This window comes from Oryctolagus cuniculus, chromosome 11 (assembly GCF_051225735.1).
Source record: "Oryctolagus cuniculus isolate XC-2025 breed Fujian yellow rabbit chromosome 11, ASM5122573v1, whole genome shotgun sequence".
In the NCBI taxonomy this organism is placed as follows: domain Eukaryota; kingdom Metazoa; phylum Chordata; class Mammalia; order Lagomorpha; family Leporidae; genus Oryctolagus; species Oryctolagus cuniculus.
In genome coordinates, this window is record NC_142877.1 from 108,089,463 (window position 1) to 108,113,045 (window position 23,583).

Here is a 23,583-nt window from a genome sequence, read left to right on the forward strand (position 1 = left end):
GATGGAGGGGACGTAGCTGTGTTATGGCAAATACGTGTCTCAGTTTTCATTCCAAATTCTTCTGCTCACGGAGATGCAAATTCAGAGCAGAGTCAGGTACACAGGTGAGAGCAGGTTTCATGTAAAGTGAGAGAGTGAATGTGCACTCACGTGTGTGTGGGCAACTCCACATAAGAGATACTCATCATGAGTAGGCCAGAGTTGCCTATGAGGAGAGAGAATGTGGGAGGAGGTGAGAGATGAACCAACAAGGGCAGGAAACCAAAAGGGCAAAAAGGGCTGCTGTCATGTGCAACAGTCCCTTTTATGGGATTAGGGTGTGGTTCCCTAATTGAATATGCAAGTGGGGTATAGTTTGGGCAGGGCTTAGTGTGTGTGAAGCTCTCTGGGAATTTTAGGGTAGCTCTGCGTGGAGTTTAACTTCCATGTGGCCATCATGCTATCTTCTTTCCTGGTTCCAGATGAGACACAGGTGCATTATAGGAAAGTTGTTGTACTGGGTTGGCAGGGTAGGGGGTGGAGTTACAGTAAAGGCTTGAGGCAGAAATTGTGGGAAAATCTTCCAGCTCATTTTTCCTACCTAGTCTTTCTGTCCATTTCTCTCATGTCAGTTGTACTCAGGGATTAAAGGGTGGAAACCTGTAGGGTATGAAAATCTAGAGACAATTTGAGGAGAGATCAGGAGGATGGAAAGAATAATGGATAACTATAGATCCCACATCAGGCTTGAGGGATTAAGACATAGATAGGAGCTGGCACTGTGGCACAGTGGGCTAAGCTTCTGCCTGCAGTGCTGGCATCCCATATGGGTGCCATTCTAGTCCTAGCAGTTCTTCTTCCTATCCAGCTCTCTTTTATGGTCTAGGAAAGCAGTAAAAGATGGCCCAGGTGCTTGGGCCCCTGAACCATTGTGGCAGACCTGGAAGAAGCTCCTGGCTCCCGGCTTTGGATTGGTCCAGCTATGGGCATTGCGGCTACTTTGGAAGTGAACCGGAGGATGGAAGATCTTTTTTTTTTTTTTCCTAAAAAAAAAATCTTTTATTTAAGGAGTACAAATTTCATAAGGACAACTTCAGTAATATAGTGATTCTTCCCACTATACCTGCCCTCCCACTGCCATCTCCTCCTCCCTTTCCCCTTGCCAGTCCCATTCTTCATTGAGATTTATTTTTCAATTAACTTTATATACAGAAGACCAACTCTATATTAAATAAAGATTTCAACAATTTACACACACACAAATTGTTTGATACAAGTTTTACAGATAATTCTGATAATACAGCTCATTGAGGACAGAGATCCTACATGGGAAGTAAGTGCACAGTGTTAGTTTTACACTGTTGTTAATTTAACACTCTTATATATGACGTCAGTGATCACCGGAGGCTCTTGACATGAGCTGCCAAGGCTGTGGAAACCTTTCGAATTCACAATCTCTGTCAGAATTCAGACAAGGCCATAAGCAAAGTGGAAGTTCTCTCCTCCCTTTGGAGAAAAGTAAATCCTTCATTGATGGCCGCTTCTTTCCTTTGGAGTCTCACTCACAGAGATTCTTCATGTAGGATTTTTTTTTTTTTTTTTTTTTTTTTTTTTGCCACAGTGTCTTGGCTTTCCATGCCTGAAATGCTCTCATGGGCTTTTCAGCCAGACCAGAATGCCTTAAGGGCTGATTCTGAGGTCAGAGTGCTACTTAAAATGATTGTCATTCTATGAGTCTGGTGTGTGGACTGCTTCCCATGTTGGAACATTCTCTCCTTTTTAATTCTATCGTTATTATTACCAGACACTTGATCTTATTTATATGATCCCTTTAACACTTAATCCTATCTATATTATCACTTTAATACTTAATATGATAACTTTAAGAGGAAGACTTTTCCCTGTCTTTCCCTCTCTCTGTAACTCTACCTCTCAAGTAAATATTAAGACATAGAAAGTTAACCTTAGAAACTTGAAAGCACGGGTATATATAATAAGAGTACATATATGAAGATTATATATATGAGAGTACTTTAAAAGCTTGTAGAAAAATAGAATTATAAGGTTAATTAATTTGGGAGCAAAACATTTTGAAATCCATGCAGTTTTTTTTCATAATGTATTTTCCAAGAACTTATTGAAAATACCACATGTGCATGGATTTCACAATGTTTTTGCACCAAAATAAACTCATCTTTTAATTCCAACTCATCTTTTAATTCTGTTTCCCTTGAACTTTTTGACGTACCCTTATAAGATTTAATCACCACAAGACAGATCCACATGTCAGCCCGTCTTTGCCTCAGTCCTTCTGTCTCTTTAAATCATAGTGCAGTAACACACAGAACAAAACAAGTGAATTCAACATGATGACATCTGGCTGCTTTCACAAACTTGCAGAAACCAACCATGCTTTCATTTTATTTCAGTGAATTATCTTAGCTATTTGGCACAGAAAGGTTGTGTTGGGATATTTTTGGGTGGAAGTGGCAGAAGCCCAGCTTCAGCCGGTCTAAACAAACAAACACAAAGGAATTTACTGGCCCTCGTGGTGGAAAAGCTCCAGGGGTTTGGCTCTGGTCACAGCGGGGTGCAGGTGGCCCAGGGGCAGGGAGAAACCGTCCCCCATCCCTGCTTTCCTGTTCTGGGCTTGGTCTGAAGGCAGCCTTTCCTGAAGTGGTGTCCGAGATGGCCAGTTTGTATCTTAGTAATTCCTGCAGAAAAAAATAGCTTCTCTTTCCCAGTGGTTCTGAAACTAAGCCCCCCAGACAGTACCTTGTATGCAGACACTAGGTGCCTTCAGGTCCTGGTATTCTACCTACCCTCCCTCAGCTTAACTCACTGAGCTGGGGGAGCCTTAAGCCGGCCCTAACCACTGGACTCATGAGATCATTTGCTTCTCTGATAGATAGAATGATGGTGTCCGGTGTTGTCTTGAGCGATTTTGTCTAGGCAAATACCAGGTCTGGGTAGAAAGTAACTACCCCCTGCACATGGCCCCCAGGTGGACTGAAGCCCCCTTGGCCGTCATGTGAACCAGACAGCCAGAGCAGGCTGGCCAGGCTAGGTCTCATCAAGGACTACCACGATGAAACAGAGAAAGGACGTGTTGCCATTGATCTGGTGACAAGTGTCGGCCCCTGGCCCTGCTACATCAGAGGCCCACGTTGCCTTTGTGATCCAGTCATACCTGCTTCCCCAACCTGTAGCCTCTTAACCCCCCAGCACCCTCATTCAGGAGGGCAGTAATTCTTAAGACTCTGAGAGACTCCCCCCTCATCTGTCCACAGATTAAGCTTTTTCCTTCACCCTCAGACCGTGTCCTCGTTATTTTGATTGGCACCAGGGTCAGGGACCCAGCTTTCTGTGACAGTTTGATCAACAGACCTGGAGTGGGATGGTCACTGGTCAGAAGGGGGCTTGTGCTTGCGTCTGAGTCAGTGAGGGGCCAGGAGGCTGTGGGATTGTCATTGACCAGGCCTCGTCGTCTGGTCACCGCTGGAGCTCACCCATGTCACCCAGCCACGTGGCCAACAAGAGGGGACAGAGGTGATTTCCCCAAGAAAAACTGGGCTTCTGTTGACCAGGGAAAGGGGCAGCTGCACATGTATAGGCAGAGACAAAGCTTGCGTCATATGGGTTGCTTTTCATGTTTTGAACAAAATCTCTTGATTTAAAGTGTTTTTTTTTTTTTTTTTTTTTTTTTTTTTTTTTTTTTTTTTTTTTTTGGACAGGCAGAGTGGACAGTGAGGGAGAGAAACAGAGAAAGGTCTTCCTTTGCCGTTGGTTCACCCTCCAATGGCCGCCGCGGCCGGCGTGCTGCGGCCAGAGCACTGCGCTGATCCGATGGCAGGAGCCAGGTGCTTTTTTCCTGGTCTCCCATGGGGTGCAGGGCCCAAGCAATTGGACCATCCTCCACTGCACTCCCTGGCCACAGCAGAGAGCTGGCCTGGAAGAGGGGCAACCAGGACAGAATCTGGCGCCCCGACCGGGACTAGAACCCGGTGTGCCAGCGCCGCAAGGTGGAAGATTAGCCTAGTGAGCCGTGGTGCCGGGTGATTTAAAGTTTATGTAATGTTTGTAAGACTGTTACAAATACGTTTTAGATAACAAGCGGTATTATGTAAGTTGGCTCAAATGTTTGCTGTTGGATATGAAAAACTCAGACACTTGATTGAAATGAGGGAGTTCGAATCCTTCTTTCCCTTCAAACTTGTGGAGCGATGTTTCATTAAGACTGCTTCCTTACAAGCGGCTTCATTGTCAGATAAGGTAGCAACTATAGATGTCTGGGAGTGAATCACTGTAAAAATACATTGGCTGTCTCTCTGTCTCTCTTTTTAAAGATTTATTTATTTATTTATTTGAGAGGCAGAGTTACAGAGATAGGGAGAGACAGAGAGAGAGGGCTTCCATCCCTTGCTTCACTCCCCAAGTAGCCAAAAGGGCTGGAGCTGGGCTGATCTGAAGCCAGGAGCCAGGAGCTTCTTCTGGGTCTCCCATGTGGGTGCAGGGGCCCAAGGACTTGGGCCATCTTCTACTGCTTTCCCAGGCCATAGCAGAGAGCTGGATGGGAAGAGGAGCATCCGGGACTAGAACCGGCGCCCATATGGGATGCTGGCACTTCAGGCCAGGGTTTTTTTTTTTTTTTTTTTTTTTTTTTTTTTGACAGGCAGAGTGGACAGTGAGAGAGAGAGACAGAGAGAGAAAGGTCTTCCTTTGCCGTTGGTTCACCCTCCAATGGCCGCCGCTGCAGCCGGCGCACCGCGCTGATCCGATGGCAGGAGCCAGGATCCAGGTGCTTTTCCTGGTCTCCCATGGGGTGCAGGGCCCAAGCACCTGGGCCATCCTCCACTGCACTCCCTGGCCATAGCAGAGAGCTGGCCTGGAAGAGGGGCAACCGGGACAGAATCCTGCGCCCCAACCGGGACTAGAACCCGGTGTGCCGGCGCCGCAAGGTGGAGGATTAGCCTAGTGAGCCACGGCGCCGGCCTCAGGCCAGGGTTTTAATCCACTGCACCACAGCGCCAGCCCCCGGGTCTCTTAATATAAGGAGATGAGGAGAACATTACTGCCTTACTTACAGCAAGTGGTGTTTGGGCAGTCAGTGCTGAAGTAACCCCTGACCTGTGTGTTCCTTACCAGGAGGGTGGTGGAAGGGCAGGGGTGAGGGTGGGGTGGGGAGTGCAGCTTAGCTCTTGATTTGTTGTCTCCATGAGAAGAGAAATCGAAAGTGTTGTTGATGTGAATATCACTGAATTAGTACATTCAGATGAAAGAAAGGGACATTGGCTAAGGGACTCATCCAAGGAGAGAGGTGGAAAGATAACCGTCCTAAGAGGTCGTGAAATTGTGAAGAAATGAATGAGTTAAACATGGGTCGGGATGGTCCATGGTAGATTATGACTTCAGTCAGAAATCCTCTGCCATTGTTAGGTAGAATGGATCGGAACCACTGTGTGAAGCAGGAGCCACTGTAGAATCGGATTATAGGGGGTGGTGCTGTGGCGGAGCGGGTAAAGCTGCCGTCTGCTGCAACCCCGGCATCCCATATGGGCGCCAGTTTGGGTCCTGATGTTCCTCTTCCGATTCAGCCTTGCTAACGGCCTGGGAAAACGGTGGAGGATGGCCCAGGTGCTTGGGCCTCTACCACTGTCATGGGAGGCCTGGATGAAGCTCCTGGCCTCTGGCTTCGGCCTGGCCCAGCCCTGGCTGTTGCAGCCACCTGGAGAGTAAACCAGCAGATGGGAGAGCTCTCTCTATGCCTCTGTCTCTGAACTCTTCCAAATAAATAAATAAATAAATCTTAATTTTAAAAAAGCAGATGATAAGGAATTAAATGATTATACTTCCATCTGAAGCTTCATCGTGTAGATGGAAAGAAATAGTTTCAATGAAGAAACGTATTCCAGAAGATGGTCACATCGGTGACAAATGCCGATCCTTGGAGCTGTGTGCGTGGGGTGGGGGGGTTTGTATGAAACCTACAGGGTTTACCAGGCACAGGGAGCTTAGCCTCTTTATTGGCCCTGCAAATATGGGAAAAGAAAAGACCATAGGCTGTTTCTCTGCTTCTTGGATCAGCTGTAATAAGAATAGCTCTACATTTAGGACATTCTTCTGGATAAAAAAGTAAAAATACATCCCTTCCTTGCCATGTAACTGTGTTACTTCTGGAAAGCGAAGGGAAGTGTGCACTGTGATTTCTCAGGCAAGTGTGGCTGGGACAGGTTGGGAGATGCTGGCTGCAGTGGTTGGCTGCTGTCCAGTGTTTGTCACCTGTGTTGGCCCTTGATGTCATGATTTGTTTGAAACCTGTTTCATACACCCCAGAAAGTAAGCAAATACAGTGATAAAGTCTCTTCTCTGCCATGTATTACAGAGGAAGAAAAAAGTAGTGGCTTATATTGTGCATGCTAACCATGGATAGGGTTTCTCTTAAGGGAAGGGGCAGGTGAAAATGAGGAGGTGCGATGAAGATCCCATCAATGTAAAATGATTGAAAGGCCAGGTGTTGCGCACAGATACTTGGTTAGTTAAATAGGCATGCGCAAAATGCATTCATGAGAAGCAGAAAAGCAGCTGCAGACAAGGTGCCGGTTTGGCGGCAGCGCACCTCATGGAACCCCAGCTTAAAAGAAATCAGAGGCTATTTATGAGCGAGGAGAAATTCAGTCTCTTGGTTCACCTAGGAAAAGTCCACAGAGTTTGCATGAAGCAGAAAGGTGCGTAATTACCCAGAGATTCTGGGTCGATAGCCATCTGCCGTCTGAGAAGGGTGAGAAGGGCACCACGCTGGTCCTAGCAGGTTCACAGGAAGGGACTGAAAGTGGAATTAATGGAGGCTGTGCGATAAAGGAGATGTGCGGCTGTCCATGCGTCATCTTGGTTGTTAGGGGTGTCTTTCGGGGGCCTGTGTTGTAGCGCCCTGAGCTAAGCCGTCACCTGTAATGTTGGCATCCCACATCCGAGTGCCAGTTCAAGTCCTGGTTGCTCCACTTCCAATCCAGCTCTCTGTTAATGTGCCTGGGAAGGTAGTGAAGGATGGCCCAAGTGCTTGGGCCATCATCTGCTGCTTTTCCCCCCTGCATTCGCAGGGAGCTGGATCAGAAGCCGAGCGGCCGGGACTCAGGCCTGCTCTCTGCTGTGGAAGGCTGGTGTCGCAGGGGTGCCTTAACCTGCCGTGCCACAGCGCGGTCCCTGCTCTAAGGTGCAGCACTGCTCTTAGTGCTTTAGCATTAGTCTGCACACGCTGAGGGTTAGGACGACAGAAGCCAGTCTTGCCTCTGAGAGATTGGCGCTGGGTCCAGCTGTCAAGCGACCCAGGTTTCTGCTCCAGCCCCAGCGCTCAGTTCCAGTGCCTCCACCAGCTCTCCCCCTTCTCTCTAACGCGCCTCTTCCTGCATCGACGTTGAGCCATTCATGGCTGATCCTAGAGAACTGCAATGTGTGACTGTAGCCGACAGATCACATCAAGCTATGTGTAACTCTCAATAAAGATTTTTTTTTTTTTTTGACAGGCAGAGTGGACAGAGAGAGAGACAGAGAGAAAGGTCTTCCTTTTGCCGTTGGTTCACCCTGCTGTGGCCGGCGCGCTGTGGCCGGCACACCACGCTGATCCGATGGCAGGAGCCAGGAGCCAGGTGCTTTTTTCCTGGTCTCCCATGGGGTGCAGGGCCCAAGCACCTGGGCCATCCTCCACTGCACTCCCTGGCCACAGCAGAGGGCTGGCCTGGAAGAGGGGCAACCGGGACAGAATCTGGCGCCCCGACCGGGACTAGAACCCGGTGTGCCGGCGCCGCAAGGCGGAGGATTAGCCTAGTGAGCCGCGACGCCGGCTCTCAATAAAGATTTTTAACAACAAACAAACAAAAGCCAGCCTTCCTCTTTACCCTCCCCTCCCTGTACTCCTAGCTGGGGAGGACAGAAGTCCAGTGGGGCTGTGGCTTTCTTGTCTTGCTGCTCATGGCCTTGATCGGATGTCGCTGTAACTGCGGGGAGTAGAAGGGATGTCCCTGTAACTGCGGGGAGTAGAAGGACTGCCGCTGCTCTGTTAGCTGTTTGCGATTCAGTCGCACGTCTCAGGGGGGGAGGTGTTCTGGGGCCTCTTCATCCCTGGTGAGATGCAGACAGCTGTGGTCGCCTCCTCTATTGCCCATTTCCCCTCTCAAGAGCACCAGGCTGGCCTAAATTAGAACTGAAGTGAAACTGATGGTGAACAGCTGACTCTCGCCCACCCACCCCCCCCCTTTTTTTTTTGCCAACCAGAAACTCTTGTTCCCCTTTGAGACAGGGTTCAGCCAGTTGAGGGGAGGCGAGGAGCAGCATGCAAATTGAGTCCCTCAGCTGGGGTGTGGCCTTGCTGGGTGGTGGGGTGTGGGGGGAGATGCTTGTCTTCTGCACCTGCTGCAGCCACGCCCTGAAAGCCCTGAAAACCCACAGACGGAGTGGGGTGTTCCGGTGCTCCAAGGAGATGAACAGGAAAGCCCGACGTGGGAGCAGAGTGATGAGGCTCCCGGATGATCTCGGGATTCTGTAGTTGGTATTACCAGGAACCTAGGGAACGCAGCGGTGCTTCTATTTTTGGTGCTTCTCCCCTGATTTTTTTTTCATAATATGTGGGAAATGTGTATTATGCAAAAAAATTATGCATGGCCTTCAAATTTTTTTTTGCACCAAAATAAACTCATACTTTTCATTCCATTGTTTCATGAAGTTTTTGGAGGACCTTTGTATATATGGGAATGGATTCTAAGGGTTTAAGACTAAAGGTAGTATATACTGTGTACTTAGACTGAATTTATTAATATTCCTTTAAAAAAAAAAACATTATTTGAGTAATTGAGAGGGAGAGAGCGAGCAAGTGTGAGAGAGACAGAGAGATCTTCCAGCTGCTGGTTCACTCCCTAAATGGCTGCAGTAGCTAGGACTGGACCAGGCTGAAGTCATGAGCCAGGAATCCCATCTGGTTCTCCCATAGGAATGGCAGGAGCCCAAGTGCTTGGGCCACTTCTGCCTTCCTGGTCGCATGGAAGTTGGATTGGAAGCAGAGCAGCCAGGACTCAGACTGTGACTCTGATGTGGGATGCTGGCATCAAGAGCAGTGGCTTAACCGACTGCACCGCCACACCCACCCCTAACATTGTTGTCTGTAACAGGGACTGACCAGAGGAACTCCATGTTAGAGCACCCAAGACTCCACCTGAGAAAGCACCACCCACCGGGAGACTCTGGTCTGAAACTAGCTACGGTCTAAAACTAAGACATAACACTACACTACATCCGACTTGGCAAAACATAGACATCCCCTAGCATGATCGCTCAAGCTTAAAACAGATAGGCTGCACCTGGATTGATGTTACGATTGTGATTTGTCTGTGTCACATGTAGGATTTAGGTTGGTACCTGGACTCGTGTCAAGACTGTAATTGGTATTGTCAGCATTGTAACTGGTATAGTTTCACACAGGCCTTGGGTCAGCTTGACCCTAGCAACCATGTATTCCCCCTCCCCTCCTTGAGAAACCCTGTTGCTCTGAGCAGGGGGTGGAGAGTTCTGTAGGGCATGAGCCCGCTCTCCACCGCTGGCAGTAAAGGACCGGCACATTTTATCCGTGTGTGGTGCTCCTCTGTTTGCACTGGCTCAGGCACAGCAATTTCAGGCTTTAGGTGCATGCCTGGAACCCTGTCGGCGCCAACAGTTTACTTGAGGGGTGAAGCGTGGACTCCATGGGCTCCCAGTCTGGCCCAGGGAGGAGTTTGCCGGAACCCCGTGGTATGATGGAGAGGAACGGCTGCAGAGGCTGAAGGAGACAGGGATGTTGAGTTTCTGCAGTGTGACTTGCTTCCCAGCACGCAGGACAGCCCTTTGTGAGGGATCCGGTAGTGAAGGGAGGGCCTGGGGCGGCTGTCAGATGGCTGTGATGGTGGGAGATACTGCCGCTGAGAGAGGGGAGTCCTGACTTCCCTGGGCGGAGATACTGCCGCTGAGAGAGGGGAGTCCTGACTTCCCTGGGCGTGTGTGTGGGACTTTCCCATCGGAGCCAGCGGGGGCACACCATGCATGAGGTAGCAGGGGCGAAGAAGCAGATAAAATACTTTTGTCCTGAAGGGGTCTTTTTTTTTTTTTTTTTTTTTTTTTTGGATAGGCAGAGTGGACAGTGAGAGAGAGAGACAGACAGAAAGGTCTTCCTTTGCCGTTGGTTCACCCTCCAATGGCCGCCGCGGCTGGCGCTGATCCGATGGCAGGAGCCAGGTGTTTCTCCTGGTCTCCCATGGGGTGCAGGGCCCAAGGACTCGGGCCATCCTCCACTGCACTCCCGGGCCACAGCAAAGAGCTGGACTGGAAGAGGAGCAACCGGGACAGAATCTGGCGCCCCGACCGGGACTAGAACCTCTGTTAGGAGGAGGATTAGCCTGTTGAGCTGTGGCGCCGGCCCCTGAAGGGGTCTTTGATGACAGCTGCTTGGTCAGTCTCTGGAGGGGTGAATTAGGACAGCTTTCTAAATGTGAATTTCTCCCCACTTCCATGTATTTTTTCCCCCAATTTTTAAAAGGATGGTGAGACGCCTGTAAATTGTATTCATTTCTACTAGAGGAAAACTGGATCTGAGAGCTGGAGGCCTGGCTTGAGTCACCACAGTGGAAAGGCAGGGTCCCTTCAGCCAGGTCCAGACCCGGAGGGGCTCCAACCCCTTTGACAGAAGGGGAGCCCTCAGCACTGCTGCAAGGCTGGACCAGTGATCACTCCTCACGCCTTCCCCCTGAGAGCCTGTGTCCACCGCCAGAGGAAGTGTGTAGGCCTCTCAGAGACTTCTAGACCCTGACTGAGGACCCGGAGTGCCACCATGGGCTGCCAGGCCAGGGGACTTTGGGTAGTCCAGCGAAATGTGGAATGCTGGTTCAAGGTCAAGGACTTGGTTCATCATCCACTGCTTTCCCAGGCCGTAGCAGAGAGCTGGATTGGAAGTGGAGCAGCCGGGTATTGAACCAGCACCCATATGGGATGCCGGTGCTTCAGGCCAGGGCATTAACCCACTGTGCCACAGCACAGGCCCCCATTTCTTACCTCTTAAATGCAGATGTATTTGGCCACTGGCAGGTTCCCCACCTTGAAGAGCCGCTGAGGTAATTAAGGCCAAGGAGAAGCCTGTGGAACTTCCTCTTTGTTCAAGGATGGTGAGCTAAGAGGAGCACCGCGTCCTGGGGTGGGGCAGGCATTAGTGCCCCCCCCCCCCCCCCCCCCCGCCGCAAGACTCGGAAATCGCAGGTGTGGAGACGGCGCTCACACCCCCGTTTCTCTTGTCTGTCTGGCCTGTGCAGGAGGCAGATTCATTGTAGAGAGAACTTGGGATACTGAGAACTTTAATCAGATGGTGACTCAAATTTCAGCTGCTGTTCATGGTGTAGGGTATCTTTATTGGAAAAAATCAACATAACCCCAATTCCTGTTCTAAAACCGTAGGTTTGGCAAATTCTTTACCTGTATACCGGTGTGCAAGGGTTACTAGAAGGACTCTGCTTTACCTAGCCTGACCAGCCGTATACATCACAGTCTTGCCTCTGTGTCAAAAAGACACCCTGCACTCTTTAACCTCGATTCTGTGTTGTCTCAGTCTTCCTGTTACCCCACAGCACGGCCTCCTGGCCCAGCCCGTCTGTGTCACGGCTAGTGCACTTGATAAATAGGAAGTGATCAGACCTTAGATGCTGCGGTGAGACGTTCAGAAACATTGATCGTTTAATGCCATTTTCCAAAGGCTTTCTGAGATACCCTTGGATCAGGGAGCGTCCAGTCGGGGGTAAAAGGAACCATGTACACCATTTTAGTGGAGAGACTTTACTGGGAGGAGTGGGTGGAGCAGGTGTTGGAGGACCAGGTGTGTCGGAAAGGAAGAAGGCGGTAACAGGGCTATGGCATTGACCCTGGGCGTGGAGAGCAAAGGCAAGGGCTTGGGGCTGGCAGCATGGAGGCACTTGAGGAGGGGAGCTGCTGTGGGACCCCAGACCCCTGAGTGCACGCTGCTGCTGGCTTTTTGGGCTCTTGGAGGAAGAAGCCACGGAGCCAGGACTCGGACAGGTGAAGGCTGTGGATTTTTTTTTTTTTTTTTTTTTGACAGGCAGAGTGGACAGTGAGAGAGAGAGACAGAGAGAAAGGTCTTCCTTTGCCGTTGGTTCACCCTCCAATGGCCGCCGTGGCCGGTGCGCTGCGGCCGGCGCACCGCGCTGATCCGATGGCAGGAGCCAGGAGCCGGGTGCTTTTCCTGGTCTCCCATGGGGTGCAGGGCCTAAGCACCTGGGCCATCCTCCACTGCACTCCTGGGCCACAGCAGAGAGCTGGCCTGGAAGAGGGGCAATCGGGACAGAATCCAGCGCCCCAACCGGGACTAGAACCCGGTGTGCCGGACTAGAACCCGGTGTGCCGGCGCCACTAGGCGGAGGATTAGCCTAGTGAGCCGCGGCGCCGGCCGAAGGCTGTGGATTTTGTGACCCATCAGTCATCTCGGCTGCAGGCCACCTGGTCGCCGTCGCCTGCCCACGTGTGCTGTACGTAGTGTTAGGAAGAAATGTCGACGGCCTGTTCCTGGGAGGGGAGGGCCAGCGGCGGAGCGTCCAGCAGAGGTCCCCTCGTCACTGCAGCGTCCGTTGGCAAGGTTTTTAGGGCAGCCTGCCTCCCGTGTGACTGTGCCACTTCCCTTCCCCCTCGCCGACCGGCAGCCTTTGGCTCCGTGACCGTGACCGGGAAATTGGAGAAGTCGTGATAAGTGTCAGCTCTTGGGGCCAGAGCAGGGGAGGTGAGAGGGCGACTGGTGTAAGTTAGCTTTTATATTTTTAGCTGATTGGTTTGTGATACCTGGTCCCTTGTCTCCTCTCCCTCCGCCTTTTGTTTGTCTTGGTGGAAGCCTTTAACATTCCAGGTTCCTTCCCGCTTTGTGCTAGCTCAGGGCTGCTCGTGTCCGCCAATCCCTCCTCTCACATGTCAGGACCTCTGGTGCAGGTGGCTGGGCCCTGGCCCCCAAGCCGCGCCTCTCTCTAAGGAGGCTGTTACTTGAAGCGATCCCGATGTAGGGAACTTCTCCGGCTGCGGTGTGCCCATTTGCTCCTCTTCTTAGGGAGCAAGACTGTGGGCAAGCTGAGTGTAAGGGCGTCTGGACCAGGTCCTTCCCAGAGAGCGCTCTTGCGGGCGGCAGGGCAGACTGGCAGCTCCTGGAGTTCATCCACTGGGAGGTGGTCTCTCTTTCGCTTTGTCTTTCCCAGCCTGGGGTAACGCAGCCTTCCGCCCTGTCTCTCCCAGGCAAGATTCTGGGGAGTGAAGTCGTCTCCCCTGCTCCTGCCGACCGAGCACAAACCTGTGCTGCCCATATCTGAGAAGCTTTTGTAGGTTGGAGCAGGGCTGCTGTCCCCCCAAGGCTGGGGCACAGTGGCTCCGTGTTCCACTGTCCGTCCCCACGTCCTTTGCTGGTGAGGGGTTAATCCATTGGCAGTCGCAGCCGCAAGCCTGTTGTCACCCCTGCCCTGCCACTGGGGGCTGAAGTGACCAGCAGGAGACACAGCCACGCCCTCTGCAGCTCAGCCCAGAGCTTCCATGGCTGGGGGTGCCGTGCCTGAGCCTGACCCTCCAGCCCTCGTGCTTGAAGAACTCTTTCCATTACTAGCAAAACCTAACAGAAATCTGCGTGTGCCTACCGCGGTGTGCACAGGTGCAGTCGAAACGTAAGATGTGTTTGTCCCTGATCGGGAGGCTGTTAGCTGCCTGTGGGAACCTTGGCCGTCCCACGCTCACCAGAGACGCTTTGATGCCTGTGCAGGGGAGGCGAGTGAATTGTTAGGGCAGGGTGGTAACAAAGCGTTTCAATCTGTGGAACTTGGGGAGGGAAAACGTACGATTCCTTAAAGTGGTGGGCACAGGGGCAGCCCAGGTGTTCGGATGCGGGGGCCTCACGCACAGCTCGAAGGGTTTGAATCGTGATGACTTTTCCTGCCACGTTGCTGAGTGGCGAGATAAATTCAGGGAAGCTCTGGGTGCCCACGGGAGGCACCAGTGAGTGACCCTGGGGCAATTCCAGCCGCCCACGGGGCCTCCTTATCCAGGAAGCTGTAGTGGTACTGGCCGACCCGTTTCCTCTCCCCCCACGGTGGCCTGTGCAGCTGGGGCAGGACCACGTCACCCCAGCCAGCAGGAGCCTGTCCTCCTGGCCTCGGACAGGGCAGCCCTTGTTGTTCCCCAGGCAGCTCAACAGTGGCCGGGGACGGCCCTTCCAGAAAGAGATTCGGGTAGACAACCCTTGTTTTCCAACGTAGCCTCAGTCTGGACCTGGGCGGCCAGAGGAGCAGATTCAGGGACACCTGCTGAGCAGGGCAGCCTTGGAGCCTGAGGGAAAAAGAGCAGTGGGTGTGTTTGGCGAGGTCTGCAGTGATGGCTGGCTCTCCGCAGCTGTTCCACGTGTCTTGGAATAACGCTGAAACACACACTAGGATTCTGCTACCATCTGGGGTCTCCCCATCCTTAAGGAGGGTGGTAACAGTTGGAGAGATCCAGCTGGGGTGAGCGGGTGGATTGTGTGCATTTCTGTGATACAAGTGAAGACGCAAAGGCATGTGCGCAGTTAGGGGGACCTGGATGCAGCTCCTGGCCCAGCCCTGGCTGTTGGGCCATTTGGGGAGTGAACCTGTGGATGGAAGTTCTCGCTCACCCCATGCCCCCTCCTCTGTAATTCTGAATTTGATATAAATAAATACATAAATCTAAAAAAAAAATTGTCATGGCAGAAAACGTGAGACAATATGTGTGTCTGAGTCTACCAGTTATTTATAGCTTTGAAAGCGATTTCATGATGATGTTAGTCCCACAGGACCGGAGTAAACAGTTCTAATGATCTTGAATGCGTTTGTCACCATCAGTTTCTCATGGTCTAAATTATGGGGTTATAAATCCATTTTCATTTAAAGTAGCAAACAGCAGGTGGTTGTCTACATCAATAAGTAACACTGTTTGCAATACAGGATGACCTTGACACTTCGGAATTAAGCGAGGATTCAACCTTAGGAAGAGGGAGGCTGGTAATTGTTGGCAAGCTTAGGTTCTGTGCTCTGTCTGCATAAATGAGGCCTCACGGTGGGTTCTGCACTGTTGGGTGTCAGCTGTATTCCGCAGCTGGTGGTTAGATGATGGCCAGATCTGTGCTTTCCTTCTGGGTGGACTTGGGACGCACTGGCTGGTGCAGTGAAGCCGACTTCTCCCGCGCATCCACGACCTCATATCTGCAGCTTTTAAGTGGGCGAAGCTGTGGTTTGACGACTTCTAGAACCAGAAAATGCAGCGAAGATGTTTCAGTCGCTGTCTTCCTGACTGAGGCCCCCTAGAATCGCATGTTGGATTCACCAGATACGTTTGTGTCTTGTGGAGCTGATTTTTCCTTCCAGACGAGCAACATCTGTGCTCTAGCTGGTGCTTCCAGGAAGCCTTTCTGATTCTCTTGGAAGGACCTGCTGGTAGAATGTTGAAGTGCATGTTCGAGTGATGTCCTCTGAAAGCTTCCTTTTAAACATTTTCTCCCTCTCTTGGTGGCCAATCACGTATAAAACGGCTCGTGTTTTTAGGTAAAAGGAAATCAGATTGGCCTTAGTTCTTTTTGCATGGACTAGGTCGTTCAGTATCTATGTTTGCACCACTGAACAGGCAGAGCGGTCACTGTCATGGTTAGGACCGGAAAGGACCTTGGGGGCCATCTGGTTGACCCCTCCCTTCCCAGGCGGTACACACAGCCTGCCTGTCATGGGGAGTGGGTGGCACAGCCGGCAGCAAACCCAGGCTTCCTGAGCCCTGACTTCTGTGTTCTCCCCCACCTCAGCCGCCCTGGGTTTCTCATTTTGTTTGGCAGGTGGGTTTTTGGCATTTGTTGATTTGCACATTTTGCTAAGTAGAAAATTACCACTGTGTATGTATGGATGATTGAGGCGGAGACAGAAGACCGCGTTTGCAGAAGTACTTGCTTGATGGAAACACTTGAAGTCAGCCTGAGCCCAGCAGTTCCTTTTTTTTTTTTTTTAACTTTTATTTAATATAAATTTCCAAAGTACTGCTTATGGATTACAATGGCTCCCCCCCCCCATAACTTCCCTCCCACCTGCAACCCTCCCCTTTCCCTCTCCGTCCCCCCTTCCATTCACATCAAGATTCATTTCTCTTTATATACAGAAGATCAGTTTAGCATACATTAAGTAAAGATTTCAACATTTTGCACCCACATAGAAACACAAAGTGAAAAATACTGTCTGAGTACTAGTTATGGCATTAAATCAAAATGTACAGCACATTAAGGACAGAGATCCTACATGAGGAGTACACTGTGACTCCTGCTGTTGACTTAACAAATTGACACTCTTATTTATGGCATCAGTAATCACCCTAGGCTCTTGTCATGAGTTGCCAAGGCTATGGAAGCCTTTTGAGTTCACCGACTCCAGCAGTTCCTTTTTGCTCATAACTGGAAGTGAAGTCTCTGTGTCACCAGGTGGCTCACGGCAAATGTCTTTGACCTTTCAGAGCAGAAGAGTCGATAAGCGAGGATGACAAGAGGAGGTAGGTTTGGCATTGCAGCCGCTTATAATTTCCGTAATTCTGGTCACACCTCGTGGACCTGACACACGGTAGCACGTGGCCAGCAGTGCAGCCTCCACCAGGAAAACTTTGGCTCAGAGAGCACAGGTAGGCACGTGTGATCTGGCAAAGAACCGGCCCAGAATTCCTAATCTTTGCTTCTTTCAATCAGGCCGGGGCTTGGTCCTGTGCGTTTGGCCGGTGCCCGTTTCTGTTGTGTGGCCTTTGTGTGTGCTCTTTCTCTGTGGCTGGAGGACTTCCCGGCTGCCCCAGCCCTCTCTGTCCTCCTCCTCCTCTTCCCCGTCCTCTGAGTGACTGCACTCGGATCTCGGGACTCTTCACACCCCTGGCCCTCGTTTTATATGAGGGCCTTTGAGAAAGGCAGTGGGGCCAGCAGTGTGGCACAGCGAGTTTAGCTGCCGCCTGCGATCCCACACTGCAGAACTGGTGTGAGTTCTAGCTGCTCTGCTTCCACTTCACTCCCTGCTAGTGTACCTGGGAGGGCAGCAGAAGGTGGCTCCGCACTTGGGCCGCTGCACCCATGTAGGAGACCTGGATGGAGTTCTGGGCTCCTGGCTTCAGCCTGGCCCACACCTGGCTACTGTAACCATTTGGGGAGTGAACCAGCAGGTGGGAGATCTCTCTCTCTCTATGTTTCTGTCCCCCACCCTCCCCACCAATGCCCTCTGTGTCACTCTGCTTTTCAAATAAATCTTAAAAAAAAAAAAAAAAAAAACAAACTTATAGAAAACAAAGTTAAAATGATGCAGAGGTTTTGGAACCCATGCATATGCAGGGTGTTTAAATAGTTCATGGGAAATGTGTATTATGAAAAACTATAGATTTCAAATTTTGCATTTATATCTCCTTGTAGGTAAAATGATATTGTGTGCCCATAACACCTAATTCCATGCTGACCACTCTGAGTTCATAATGAATGAGGCTTGATGAACCATGACATGTCACTCTACTGCTATTTAGTGCTGTACCAAATTATAGCTTTCCAACTTCTGTTCTTTGTCATTGCAAGTAAAATATCTAAAAATCCTTCTAACTCAATGTGACTTCATGTTTTTTCTTTTAAATAGCTTCTTTTTAATAGAAGAAAATAATTATATTTTCAGGGACAGTAATATTCTGAATTCTACTTCTGAAAAATTGGAGTGATTTTAGCAGTTACGTCATTGAAGTACTCTTTGGCTTTTTTTTTTTTTTTGCTTCCTATGAATATATAGTACCACTTAAACTGGTCCAATTTCTTTTCTTAAAGAAACTACGGAGGCGTCTATGTTGGCCTACCATCTGAAGCTGTCAATATGGTGTCCAATCAGACAAAGACTGTACGAAAAAGTAAGTTAAATGGTGTTTATTCTAAGTGTTTATTTTCATGTTTTATGAAAAAACCAGAAAATTCTTATTTCAGCTTGTTTGACTCAGCCTCCATGAGAGTTAGTTGCAGGGAGCCGTAAGTACTGTCTGTTCTTGTGCTCATTTGCTGAAAATACCACCCACGTATTAAGAGTAATTCCAGGGCAAAATTTAGCTCTTATTTGTGGTTGTGTACTCACAGGCACTTAAACTTTCTAAATTTCAGTGATCAGTGTGAAAATGCAAGCTGGCATTGAAGTCAGTTCATGGAGTTTTTGTAAAACATAAAGGTAAATTTCTCTGATATAGAAGCCGGCACCGCGGCTCACTAGGCTAATCCTCCGCCTTGCGGCGCCGGCACACCGGGTTCTAGTCCCGGTCGGGGCGCCGGTTCTGTCTCGGTTGCTCCTCTTCCAGTCCAGCTCTCTGCTGTGGCCCGGGAGTGCAGTGGAGGATGGCCCAAGTGCTTGGGTCCTGCACCCCATGGGAGACCAGGAGAAGCACCTGGCTTCTAGCTTTGGATCAGTGCGGTGCGTCTGGCTGCAGTGCGCAGGCCGCAGCAGCCATTGGAGGGTGAACCAACGGCAAAGGAAGACCTTTCTCTCTGTCTCTCTCACTGTCTACTCTGCCTGTCAAAAAAAATTAAAAAAAAAAAAAAATTTCTCTGATATAGGAAGGCGACTAACTTTGATCTGTTGATAAAGGGAGAGAAAGTAAGGTTCCTTCTCAGCTTTTGTGTAGGGTCTTAAGTCAGGGTTTAAGTGGGGCTTACTATCAAGTATGCTGAATACGCTACGCCCTAACGATGGTAGCTCTCCATGACCGTTCTTACCGTGTTTACTTTGCACACAAGACTGTCTGGCACTGTAGGTAAGATACCATAATTATTATTATTATTATTATTTTTGACAGGCAGAGTGGACAGTGAGAGAGAGAGAGAGAGAAAGGTCTTCCTTTGCCGTTGGTTCACCCTCCAATGGCCGCCACGGCCAGTGCACTGCAGCCAGCGCACCGTGCTAATCCGAAGGCAGGAGCCAGGTGCTTCTCCTGGTCTCCCATGCAGGTGCAGGGCCCAAGGACTTGGGCCATCCTCCACTGCATTTCCGGGCCACAGCAGAGAGCTGGCCTGGAAGAGGAGCAACCGGGACAGAACTGGTGCCCCAACCAGGACTAGAACCCGGTGTACCGGCGCCGCAAGGCGGAGGATTAGCCTAGTGAGCCGCGGCGCCGGCCGATACCATAATTATTTGATCCTCTTTGCTGTTTCTCTACTTGATGATGTAAACTAGCAAATCCTTGTGTGTCACTGTTAGTAGTTCTGTTGGGAACTGGAGTGTGTTCCATATAATCTGAACACTCAACTCTTCTTAATTTTCTCTTTAAGATTAGAAGAACATAACACGGCCCAAGAATCAAGAGGTATTGTATATTTTTCTGAATAGTTCTGTGTGTTCAGCCTTGATGATGCATGAGCTGCAGCTGTCACTGTTACTTGTTTCTAAGAAATCCTAAACTTGAGGGTCAGAGGGAGGCGTCTCAGCCCATGGAACTGAGTGTGTTTCACTGTGAAGAGGTTAGGGATCAGGACAATTTTCTTTCCAACTACTTTTGTTTGTGGTGCAACTTAATGTATTGAATAAGAGCAAGTACAGCATCTACCTAACACTCTGAGGTCTCCGCCCTTCCCTGCTGTCAGCACTTAGAGGGCCTTGTGTTGACAAATGACAGACAAGGAGGGCTCATTAGGTTAGGACTAACATCAAGTGTATGGCAGAGCCAGAGGTGAGTTCATGTTCAGGGAGGCGGTGTCTGAGTCTCAGCACTCCAGCAGGGACAGGCGGTCGTCACTGTCCTGACCTGCAGGAGGGGAGGGATCCAGACCAGGTTTGCAGGTGGGCAGAAGAAGCCGTTCTCAAAGACGAGTCCTGGTGAGGCGCTTGGAGTTGGAATTAAACCGAGCCACACAGGGAGAAGGACAAGAGAAGAGTCACACTTGGTTGCTAAGTACCTTCTGTGTGCCAGTGTCTTAAAGCGATGCGGCAGCATTTCCACAGGGGCAGAATCCCAGTTCCCCTGGCCCAACGCACGCTCAATGCTTGGACCCCATTGTGTTTCGGCCTTGCGAAGTGACACCCCGCCACTTTGCCACCTTAGCCGTCAGGAGGCCCCCATCTCCTGGGGTAGCCCCGTAGCTTCTGGGACTTTGTGAAACCAGTTGAGAAATGATTTGGGAATCCATTCAGATGATTAAAATTTTAATAATCCGGAAGTGCAGTGTCCTCTGTAGGTGGCTCTCGGCCGGGCCCCTTTAGATGTGTGAGTGCTTCCAGCACAGGTCCTCAAATGCCAGCACGCAGACCCCTGGCAGGTGGATGGCCTGACTCCCACAGCTGGTTCTGACCAGTCTGGGAGGCGTGGGGCTGTGCCCAGCCAGTCTGTATTATTAATATGGGTGAAACTGGCGTATATGCAGATAGGCTTATCATGTTGTGTTTTAACTGTTGAGTTTCTAAGTCTTTTTTTTTTTCCATCCACTTTGTCTCTTTATATGAATATCATCACCAGTGCTCAGCGTTGCAGCTGCCTCAGGATGAGTCTTGAATCAGTGTATTTGGGTGGACGTTGAGTGTGTGATTTACTAAGAATCAGTGACTACTAGGTAGGCTCCAGGCTGCCGGATTTGTATCTAAGTTGCACCTTACAAGTTTGCTAACTCCGTTTCTCTTTCTCTGTTTGTTGTCTCTGCAGCTTGCTCATCCATTTGGAAGGAATTTGGCTCTGACATTGTGATGTGTGCAGATGTTTCCCAGGAAACTATGGACTGTCTCCCTCAGTTCCCCTCCTGCCCCCCCTCGCCCCCCCCAACTCTTAGGTGCATGGCTAGGATGGCAGGTGCAGGCTGAGGGCTGTGGTAACAGCGAGGAATTGATTAGATAGTACACCCGTTGATGGAGCTCCCTGTGGCCCACCTGCGAGAATCCCGGGAGGTGGCTGCGTGCCCCCGGGCCACCATGCCCCGCCCACTGCATGTCCCCCTCGGCCACCCAGCACAGTTCATAGAACTCATGTCTTTTCAGATACTTTTTTGATAGTTTTTTTATATAATGAAATCCTTATTCTGTTTATAACTTAAAATAGTAAGCCACTATAAATGAATTCCTTAAAGTAATATATTTGTTCTCTTTCACTATTTCTACTTCTCATTACTTTTTAGCTATAAAATTGGTAAACTGATTCTTATTAATCCCTCCCTCTTTTTTACTATTTGGTTTTCAAATTTTATTTAAATGTCAAAGAAATTCCTTTATTAGGAACAATATTTTACATGGAAGTAGTCAAAGGAAAGCTACTTAAATTCGCATGCCGTGTGCACATGTTGATTAAATGCCTGTTTTCTGTAGTCAGGCTGCTTCATGGACGTCAGTCTCCCGTTCCACCTTGGTGTGACTGTGACAGCTTTCAAGGCCCTGTGGATTGGTGATCCGTGGGCTGTCTGGGAAGTCCTTAATTTGATAATGTTGCGTGTATCTACTCAGTACTGCAGTGTAAATCGCTGTGTTCACCAGTGTATTTCAACAATTAAAACATTTTTAGCCCTCTTTACCTGGATTTCTCAATTATTTTTCAGAAAAAACCCCAATTTCTTAAAAGACTTATTTATTTGAAAAGCAGAGCTGTCAGAGGCAGAGACAAAGAGAAAGATCTTCCATTTGCTGTTTCATTATCCAAGCGGTCACAACAGCCACACCTGGGCCAGGCCGAAGCCAGGAGTCAGGAACTCTGTCCGTGTCTCCCTCATGGGTGGTGGGACCCTAAGCACTTGGACCATCTTCCACTGCCTTCCCAGGTACTTTAGCAGGGAGCTGGATTGGAAGCAGAGAGGAACCAAGCATTCCCACAGGGGGTGCCAACGCCCCAAGCAGCAGCTTAACCTGTAGCGAGTGCTGCATTGCCAGCCCTCAAAAGGGCACTTTTTTTTTTTTTTTTTTTTGACAGAGTGGACAGTGAGAAGAGAGACAGAGAGAAAGGTCTTCCTTTGCCGTTGGTTCACCCTCCAATGGCCTCCGTGGCTGGTGTGCTGTGGCCGGCGCACTGCGCTGATCCGATGGCAGGAGCCAGGTGCTTCTCCTGGTCTCCCATGGGGTGCAGGGCCCAAGCACTTGGGCCATCCTCCACTGCACTCCCTGGTCACAGCAGAGAGCTGGCCTGGAAGAGGGGCAACCGGAACAGAATCCAGCACCCCGACTGGGACTCGAACCTGGTGTGCTGGCGCCGCAAGGCGGAGGATTAGCCTAGTGAGCCGCGGCGCCGGCCCGAAAGAGCACTTTCAAAAGAGTCACGTGTGGCATTGTGATCCATGGATACACTATACAAATACATAGAGATAATTCATACATAGATTGCCGTGGAAAACATTCTCATATATTAGGTCCATATGACAACCGTAGGGACATCAAATTAATAAAAAAAACCAAAGATTTAAGACTAAGAAGTTTCCACGATATCTGCACTCCTGTCTGCTGTCCCCCAGTGCATAACTGCATTTAAGTGGAACATGAGCGTTTGTCCCTTAAGATTGACTTTGTTTAGATTGAAAATGTTTAATTTTGAACCAATTTTAGATTTCTAGAAGAGGGTGAGGATTGTACAGAGAGCTCCTGTTTGCTCTTAACCCAACTCCCCTAATGTTACTCTTGCATAAATAGTGTGTTTTTCAAAGGTTAGAAGTTAGACAAAGGCACAGCACTTGAAACTACACCCTTAAATTCGATTCCATTAATTTTTTCTCTGATTTCCTTTGTTTGCTTCCAAAATCAAATCTAAGACTCCACTGGCCATCCTGCTCCATTAATTGTTCCATTTGGCCATCCTGTCTCCTATTTACTTATTCAGTCATTTTTCTCTGTTGATATGAACTTACAAGTGTTTATTTTGTTCTGTCGGTTATAATCTAATACTGTCATAAGTTGCTGAAATTATTCCAGGTTTATCCATTGGGAAATTTTCATGTTGGATTATAACATGTCCCCATCATGACTTTTTAACAGAGAGCAGGCCTATAAAAAAATTCAGCTCAATAGTTAAAACACATCCCTAGAATTCCATCAAATTTCATTATAAATGAAGAGTGTTTCCCATATTATGACAAGTCTTAACATTTTCCTTCAACCAGACATGATTTAAATTTAGAATCCTGCGATGCTTAGATGTTAATAATACTTGCTACCCACTTACCTGTGTCTGGAGGCTAAAGATGATCATCTTTCATAAGTACTGCAAGAATCTTGAGTGAAAGACTCAAAGAATAATAATCATTCACATGAGAGGCTTCAACAGCACTGTGAGAGATTGGTAAAGCCTTCAAAACGCCTGAAATTTAAGAGTTAATACCTTTTCAAACAACACATTCTGTTCCTTTGCAAGGTTATTGTTAAAAATACAATGGAGATGTGAGTTTAATAGAATTCCTGATTAGTGGAATTGTGTGATGATAAAAGATTCTCTTAGGAAACCTTCTAAGGCGGGAGGGAGATAACTTGCCCCTAAGCCTCAGAGCTGAGCTTTGAGAAGCTACCCCCAACTCTGTCCTGTGGAAATCTGCTTCTAACTAGTGTAAGTACCCTGGGGTGTTGCTGA

General features: G+C 49.3%; 1 protein-coding gene across 1 annotated transcript in view; it reads left to right on the plus strand.

The window, feature by feature from the left end:
• Nucleotides 1-21,549, plus strand: part of C11H12orf75 (chromosome 11 C12orf75 homolog) — a 54,060-nt gene extending 32,511 nt beyond the window's left edge. The window contains exons 3-6 of the mRNA XM_051844930.3: nt 16,525-16,560; nt 17,849-17,928; nt 19,331-19,365; nt 20,695-21,549. Coding sequence (XP_051700890.3) covers nt 16,525-16,560; nt 17,849-17,928; nt 19,331-19,335 — 121 coding nt within the window. The 3' untranslated portion in view covers nt 19,336-19,365; nt 20,695-21,549. The remainder of the gene's footprint in view (nt 1-16,524; nt 16,561-17,848; nt 17,929-19,330; nt 19,366-20,694) is intronic.
• Nucleotides 21,550-23,583: the final 2,034 nt, after the last annotated feature.